Source organism: Etheostoma spectabile, chromosome 15, assembly GCF_008692095.1.
Source record: "Etheostoma spectabile isolate EspeVRDwgs_2016 chromosome 15, UIUC_Espe_1.0, whole genome shotgun sequence".
NCBI lineage: Eukaryota > Metazoa > Chordata > Actinopteri > Perciformes > Percidae > Etheostoma > Etheostoma spectabile.
Window position 1 is genome coordinate 11,986,393 of NC_045747.1, and position 7,876 is coordinate 11,994,268.

Sequence of the window (7,876 nt, forward strand, 5' to 3'; positions counted from 1 at the left end):
CACACACACACACACACACAGTAATTGCACATTATCCCAATTGACACATGATTATAATTATGCAATGATTATGCTAATAAAATCATGATGAATCCTTTTAACATTAATTGTTGTTCTCTGTTTCCTGGCTTGTCTTTCAGTAAGTTTAGCACAGACAAAACCTTCCATTGGTGTTTCTCAGAACTAGTCATCTGTTTAGATCCACATAGGTCATTGTAAACATCCAGCTCACAGATACTGCCTCTCATACAAACACTAATACCAAGTGCTTCAGCCGCCAAAACCCCTCACATTCATCTCATTCGGCTGTTTTCTGTTTTCATCTTCTGTCCTGCAGGCACGCCGAAGACATGATTGTTACCCCTTTTGCTCAGGTATGTTTTCCTTGTGCTACTTTTCTGACATGTTGTAATTGCTGTAAATGACTAGAAAAGGTGGTTAATTAGTGCAGTGAACTTGTCCCCCTCCCTCCTGTTCCCTCCCTCCTCCTCCTCCTCTCCCTCCTACGCTGTCCATCCATCCCCCAGGTGTTGGCCAGCCTACGAACTGTAAGAAGCAACTTCACCATCCTCGCCAATGTCACAACACCCACTAACAAGTCAGTATCATGCTGTCAAACACCCCGTCCCTCCACTTTCACTCGTCACGACTGTCTGCTTAGTTTGCAGTGTGTGTTTTTGCTACTGTCTCTTGGCTTCCGTGGGGAAACACTTTTGTCATCATAATTAACCAGTTTGTGATTATCAAGTTGTGCTCAAGGAAAGTATGATCTGCATTATTTGGCATCTCTCCAATTCGCTGGCTGAGGACTGAGTGCAGAGAACATCATGCCTCAGATGTATGTCCCTGACTCTGTCTCTGTACCGAGACAATGGAGACGGTCAATAACACTAAAATTATTCTTTGTTGTAATGCAGCAGATAGAAGGAGCTTGAGTTGACATGCTTTTAGCACCATGTCAATATGATATATAAAGCAATGCACCACAGAATTATCAGCATCTATAATTATTCAGTGTTGTGCCCTGAAAATGCCTCCCTCACTACACAATTATGAAACCACGAAGGCTTCTTGAAAGGAGAGCAGAGCTAAGGCTTTGTCTTTGACTATTTTTAGATACTTGAATATTTTAAATGAAACAAGGGTATTTTTATGCATTTTAAACAATTCCCACGTTGCAGTTTTATTCAATACTAGAATATATTTTAATTGTGACATGCACTCCTCCATTGGTCTCTTTTACGGGCATATAAATGAATAACATACTGTACATAAAAATATGTATTCCCCCTCTGTGAGCCATGCCTTGTGTTGCCTTATCCTGTAATGCTGAATGTGTGTTCAACCACAGCAGGGGGAAGCAGCGTGTGGTTCTCACTCTGATGTAATGATGTGTTTGTCCACAGGAGGTCACCAGTGACAAGCCAACCCACTGTTCCTCAAGCTACACTCTCTGGTATGTCGTCAGCTAATTAAAACTCTTAGTCCAAAGAGTCCCACAGTCCCCTTACACAGCTGTATGGACATACAAAGGCTGTAGAACACTACAGAACATCATGTGGCTATTATGGCTGATTTTTTTTTTACATTAACTGTGCTACATACAGTAGGTTACATTTTATGAGATTGTGTAGATCTGAAATTACTTAACATATGATGCTAAAGATACTAAAGATATTTGTGTTAAAAAAAAAGCAAAGGATGCTGCTGAATATTTGCAATTAGTTTTAACTAAACAATTAATATTAGAGATTGAATTAAAATTGCAGAATCTGTCCAATTGGTATGTGTGTATACATTATATATTTATTTTTTACTATAAGCTGATTTCAAATTGAGCTCTGTTGTGTTTGAACAAAGTACAATCAGTGTGCAGAACACAAGTACATCTTTCTTGCCTGGATGCTATTCCCCCAAATGTACAGTGATTTCTTTTTGTATAAAATAAGGTTAAAAAAATTAAGGGAGCATTCTACAGTTTTTTGAGTATTTAGGAATCAGAAAAAAATCAGTTTATAAATATTTCTGATATGTTAATATCAGAATTCATTAAAAACTTAAATTTAGTTATTTAATTTTGTATGTATATTAAAATGACCTTTACTTTTTATGTAACTCATAGCTAATCATACTTAAAATATAGGCCCACTTTACTGTGTTAATACATGTTACTGATATGAAATCATTTCTACAGTCCTAGAAAACACAAATAACCTATAATTGTTGTCTAATGGGAATACACATGTTTAGAGCTGTCCATCAAGTTTAGAGTGATCTGTTTTGAATCTGTGTTCAGCTGATCATAATTTAAAACATTGACCTGTTTTACTCTGCTTACAAACATACTGATTAAAAAACAATGTGACCACATCAGAAAACACAAATAACTTCACTTGTTGTCAAGTTTTATTTTTACACATTTGTATTACTAGTTGAAGCATGTAAATGCATACACTTTCTATAATTTGTGTCCACTAACTTACTGAACTACAGGGCCTTTACAGCCACAGGTCATTTTAAATAAAGGATATTTTATCAGGTCATCACTGTTTGCATATTGTCTGTCCTACCCAGAGGAGACATACCAGCAGATGGCTCGGGAGACTCTGGATGAACTGGACTGGTGTCTGGACCAGCTGGAGACCATTCAGACCCACCGCTCAGTTAGCGAGATGGCCTCCAACAAGGTGCACACCTGTCCACACGCAAACATGTTCACTTCCACTGTCCGTTGGCATCAACATTAACTCAGTATTGTGCCAAGCCTTTTGAGGAACAATGTATAAACTGTGCATTTCATGGTTCACAAGGACTATTAATCACTTCATGAGAACTGATTACTATTGAGTTGCAGCTGTATCATTCAGTGTATAAAAACTATCATGGCTAACCTTCTGTTCAAGCTTCCATTCTACAAATAAATACAAACAATGCAGCTCCACCAAGGTCAATTATTAAAATTAAATGAAAACAACAACAACAACAACAACAACGTGCAGGAGTAGTTTGCTAAACTAACTCATTAGAAATACTTTTAAGAACACTGCATTTGGTTGTAAAATCCTTGTAAATCTGGCTTGTCTGATTATGTCTACTTAGGCTTTTGTGTTTGCAGGTTGCATTCAATTCAGATGTGCAATTTGTATTACCAGGTCTGCATGCTTGATGTATGCAGACTTCTTAGCTGTGCATTTGTATTTGTGGGGACACGGGGGCAGAAAGATTGAGGAAACGGAGGATGACGGTCTGTGGGTATGGAGAACATGAGAGGGAGGGGGAATGGGCCTTGATGCTGATGTCTCTGCTGTAACCTTGGCTATGGGTTGCTATCGAACAGCAGCAGGGTCTGCCCTTCCCTTTTAGTCATTGGCTTGCCACTCTGACCACAAGCCATGTGGTTAAGGCAAGAACCAATGAAATAGAGGTGATGCTCCTTTAATAGTGTTCTGTCTTAAAGAGACAGCATCGTGTACATGGTTTGTTTCATTCCAAATATTCTTCCCATGTTGCACATCACTATTAATGAATGGCAAGGTTCCTAATGTTTAGAATCAGTTAGGCTTATGATGAAAGGATTGAGGGAGAGATACCAGGAGAGTGCTTAAAGCACATCTCGTATGTGTGTGCATACAGTTTCTTGGGGTAAAGAGTGTCTCTGTGAATATGTAACTGCCTTTTCAGAGCTGCAACTAAGTCACAGAAATCCTCCGCACTGTGCCAACATGGAGGTACACATGAATATTCCCACTCTGTCTCTCACTCTCGGTCACAGACTTGCACACACACATATTTTCGACAGACGTACATGCTGCTTTATCGCACATGCGCACTCAGGCTGAGAGAAGAAGCAAGCACAGACACACACACATGCATGCGCCTGCAGCCACACTGCCTGATTAGCTTGCGAGAGCTGTCTACAGCATCCAGGGAAATGGCGCAAGAGGCAGAGCATTGGAGGAGGAACGGCAGCCCAAAGCAGCAGGATTAGACCTCTGGCAATTTGGCCAGCTGAGGCATGGATTGACACGCAGCAGGGGACTGGGATACGGAGCTATCAGGAAGCAGCTTGACTGACTGTGGACTGACTGTGTTTTGCTGGGATCTGTGTGAGACGGCACAGGCGGGCTGATGCACCGGTAGGACTGGGCCGGGCCTTTGGATCTGTACCGTGGGGGAGGGGCAGTCGACGCAGGAAGAGGGAGTCTGTTTTTCCAGACCACAGCTCTGGTGTGATTCTTCAGCCTGGCCGTCAGCTTCAGGCCTGCCTGCATCCCTCTCTGTCTCTTTCTCTCTCTCCCTCTCTCATCCTCTTCCTCCTTGTTTTGCTCTTGCTTTTGTCATTTGTTTCTCCCTTATTCCTTTCCCAATGTTCCTGCTGTCATCCTTACTCTTTACCTCCATCATTTGCTTCAATGGTCATCTCTCCATCCTGCCGTCTTAATCACTCCATCCCTCTCCTCTCCATCATCTAAATCTTTTATTACTGTTTGTCAAGAAGCTTAGCTCTCACAGCATCATTTTTTTGTTTACATCTCTCTCACATTCCCACTGCTCTCCTCCATCGGCTCTTCTCTGTGCCCTTCAGACGGTCCCTCGCTCCCTCTCTTTTCCCCTCCATCTTCCCTCTTTCGGCTCCCATCCACCTCTACCCTGCAGTGACAGTAGATTTGGGTCAGTCTGCTCAGCAAATGGGATGAGATGTAGTCTCTACAGCAGCCGGATCCAGGGGGCTCCTGGTCTGCCCAACAGGGGGACCCTCATCTTTGGACCACACTGAGGCTGGAGCCTGACTCTGGACTGACTGGGGGGCCTGCTTTGGGGTGCTGCATGTAGGCAAAGACAGTCTGCACCAGCAGCCCCTACCCTCACCCCCTTCCCCGTTCCTTCGACCCCTCTCGGGGCAGCCGTCACTCTGGAGTGCCCCGGCTTGACTGGCTGTGGCATCTCCTCACACAACTTGACGACGCCCTCATGCCACTGGGGCACCCGCAGCGCCCCTACTCCACTCCACTACCGAACATCCTGCTTGTGCCATCGGCCCAAACCCCCTGTCACCCTCAACATGGGTGTGGTAGAGGCCATTGAGCCAGTGCCATCCCCCTGCCCCTCGCCTGTACCAGGGGGCTACAGGCTGCCCCGCTCCTCCAGCTACAGCCCCCTGCAGGGGAGGGCAGGGGCAGAGCTGGATCTTGGTGCGGCTGCTGGAGGGGTTCTGGAGGGGAGTGGGACGGCGGCGGAGCGCAGGACACCTTTCGTGGACTTATTCTGTGAGACCTGCTCCAGGCCCTGGCTCATTGGCTGGTGGGACCAGGTAGGGCTCGGAGAGCTGCCAAAGGGCAAACAAGGCCTGGCAGTGGCCATCTTGGATAGATGCTATGAACTCTTCAAGTGTTACATCTAAGCATGCATTAACAACTCTATTTGCTTACTCCATGCTCTTATTCTTTGTTTTTTAAACCAGCAGTTATGGTTTAAAAATGTGTGAATTTTAATTGTTTATATAAGAGAATCTTACAGGGTGCTACGTGGGGACAATATATACTGAATTTATGTGGTGAAGGAAGGTTCTGTGGGTCTGACAATGACTTTGTGAATAACTGTAAGGCAGTGTGTTCCTTTTACAATTTATTTATGATCCACTGAAAAGGAACAGGATAAAGTCAGAAAGTTTAATAACTCTGCTCAGTGTTCCTACATTGCAGCAGCATTGTAAACAAAAAGACAATTTCACTCTGATTCTTCATCCTTCTATATCTGGTCTACATTTCTGTCCTTTGAGAATACACCGAGCTGCTTCACATCTTAGAAATAGCTTTGGGACTTTGTGATAAGTAGTCTAGCCGTCTTTACTGCAGGTACATTGCAATGTCACATAATGTCCATTTCCATCCTCCACACCTGCGTCCCACATCCCTCTGTGTCTCTCTCCTGCTACCCTGAGGCGGGCCTCAATACAGACTCAAGGAAGCCAAACGTATTGTCAGTGAAGGACAATGATTATTGTGTTAAGACTCCTTAGGTGTGCCAACATGTTACATACATAAAAAAATGTATGAAGTTAAGAATTTGTTTTAATAATGTCAGGTTTGTATTAGATGTGGTATTTTAGCACTGTGTTATCAAAACAAATTCTGGCTTTTATTTTTATTGTTTTGTTGAAAGACATTGGGCACATTAGGATACATGAGTTTCTTCTCTGGTGATATTTTTACAGTCTGAGTCAAACGGTACAGGTTTTAGTTCAGAGAAGGGTCATATTTAGCACGTGTGTTATTTGGTTATTGTTATTCTTAATCACGTACAGTAAGAAAAATTAAAGCCCTCCTGGGTCCCTCACATATGAGAGTGTATACGTGTTTGTGTGTGTGTTTGTGTGTGTGTGTGTGTGTCTTGGTGGTCATGTCTGCGCAGCGTTTGCATGTTTGCTTCATTAGTCAGTGTCAAAAGGAAGAGTGTTGTTTGTCCTGGCACTCGGACTGGCACCGTGGAAGTGTTGGTTGGCAGCTATGACTCAGCAGTACAGCATTAGGGAAGGAAAGAACGAGAGAAAGCGAGAAATAGAGGAGGAGGTTTGAGCTAAGCCAGTTGCTTAAGTGTGCCACAGGGTTTGACTCTCTTCCCTGGCTCCTGGTGGCTGATTCTGTCCAACTGCTTCAATGATTTTGCTGTCAGAGTATACCTATTTGCTTGGCCTATCATGTAATGTGCACAAGGCAGGGTGGGATGGGTGGAAAAAGAGAGATAACTAAGAGAGAAAGAGTGAAAGATGGAGGGAATGCTTGTGGGAAATAGCAGGAAGACAAAGTGGAGCCTGTGACGGAGGAGGGTTTTGGGACTCAAGGGCAGTAGTGGAGAGTGTTGTTGTTGGGAGGGAGGAGCAGGTTTAAGGAACAGAGAGGCGTGGAGAGGAAGACAGTGGAGGAGCTCAGAGGTGACCTTGGTAAAGGTTAGAGACACCTGCCTACTCCCTCAGTTTGTCACCCAAGCAGCCACCACTCTCACATCAAGCTGAAAGACTGACTGTGATGAGGCAGTTGCCACGGCAACCACTTTGGTTACCGTGGCAACTGTTAGGTGTGAAAGATCAGTTGGTAGGACACAGACCAAAGGGGACTTGTCGGTATCGTATTGTGCCATAACATGACTTGCACAACAGGTAACTACCAAGCCTCCAAACACCACCTTTATCTATAGAAATAAAATAATCACAAGCTCAACCTGAGAGAATATTCAGTATTTTCTGTCTTCAGCGACAATGTATTCGTTTATTGTGCCTGTACTGCAAGGACCTGCAGACAAGTTGTTCATGATTGCCACTGTAGATGTCTGGAGAAGAACATGTATTAAAATGCCACATTGCTGCAGCATATAAATACATGGAAATCAAAATGCAAGCACACTGATATATGGGTTTTGAACAGTATGTTCTCAACAGAGGAGGCATGATTCATCATTGATTTTTTCACCCTTTAGTGAATTAAGCCAGAATGAGTGTGATCATTTATTGTTTAATATTGGTCTGCTGGAGGAATGCTTTGTTGGAATTTTTCTGTACAAATGAAATCTAAAGGTCAATGGTAATAATTCTGAGGGTTTACCATTTTGCAAGTCTCTAGATTGTTGGACATGTCAATAACCCTTTATGCTACTTTGTAAGTACTGTTCAAATCACTCACTTCCTGTGTCCGTCTGTCCTTCCCTCAGTTCAAGAGGATGTTGAACAGGGAGCTGTCCCATTTGTCAGAGATGAGTCGCTCAGGGAACCAGGTGTCAGAATACATCTCCACTACCTTTCTAGGTAAAACATCCATTTGTGACCAACCTCGATAGCAAGTCCTTTATAGCTCTGACCCATCCTGGCTGACTTCTGCCCCCC

General features: G+C 43.5%; 2 protein-coding genes across 4 annotated transcripts in view; both read left to right on the forward strand.

Annotated features, from left to right (window-relative positions):
• pde4a (phosphodiesterase 4A, cAMP-specific) overlaps window positions 1-7,876 on the forward strand; it is a 42,442-nt gene that overhangs the window by 24,376 nt on the left and 10,190 nt on the right. For 2 of the 3 annotated variants that reach the window (XM_032537449.1, XM_032537450.1), the window contains exons 3-7: window positions 338-374; window positions 528-598; window positions 1,407-1,456; window positions 2,575-2,687; window positions 7,705-7,798. In XM_032537449.1, the coding sequence (XP_032393340.1) occupies window positions 338-374; window positions 528-598; window positions 1,407-1,456; window positions 2,575-2,687; window positions 7,705-7,798 (365 nt within the window). Of the gene's footprint in view, window positions 1-337; window positions 375-527; window positions 599-1,406; window positions 1,457-2,574; window positions 2,688-3,739; window positions 5,312-7,704; window positions 7,799-7,876 lie in introns of those variants that run through there. The other variant, XM_032537451.1, reaches the window with a different exon arrangement.
• prkcsh (PRKCSH beta subunit of glucosidase II) overlaps window positions 5,180-7,876 on the forward strand; it is a 23,883-nt gene continuing 21,186 nt past the window's right edge. Inside the window, exon 1 of the mRNA XM_032537456.1 lies at window positions 5,180-5,192. The gene's annotated coding sequence lies outside the window, so the exon portion shown is untranslated. The remainder of the gene's footprint in view (window positions 5,193-7,876) is intronic.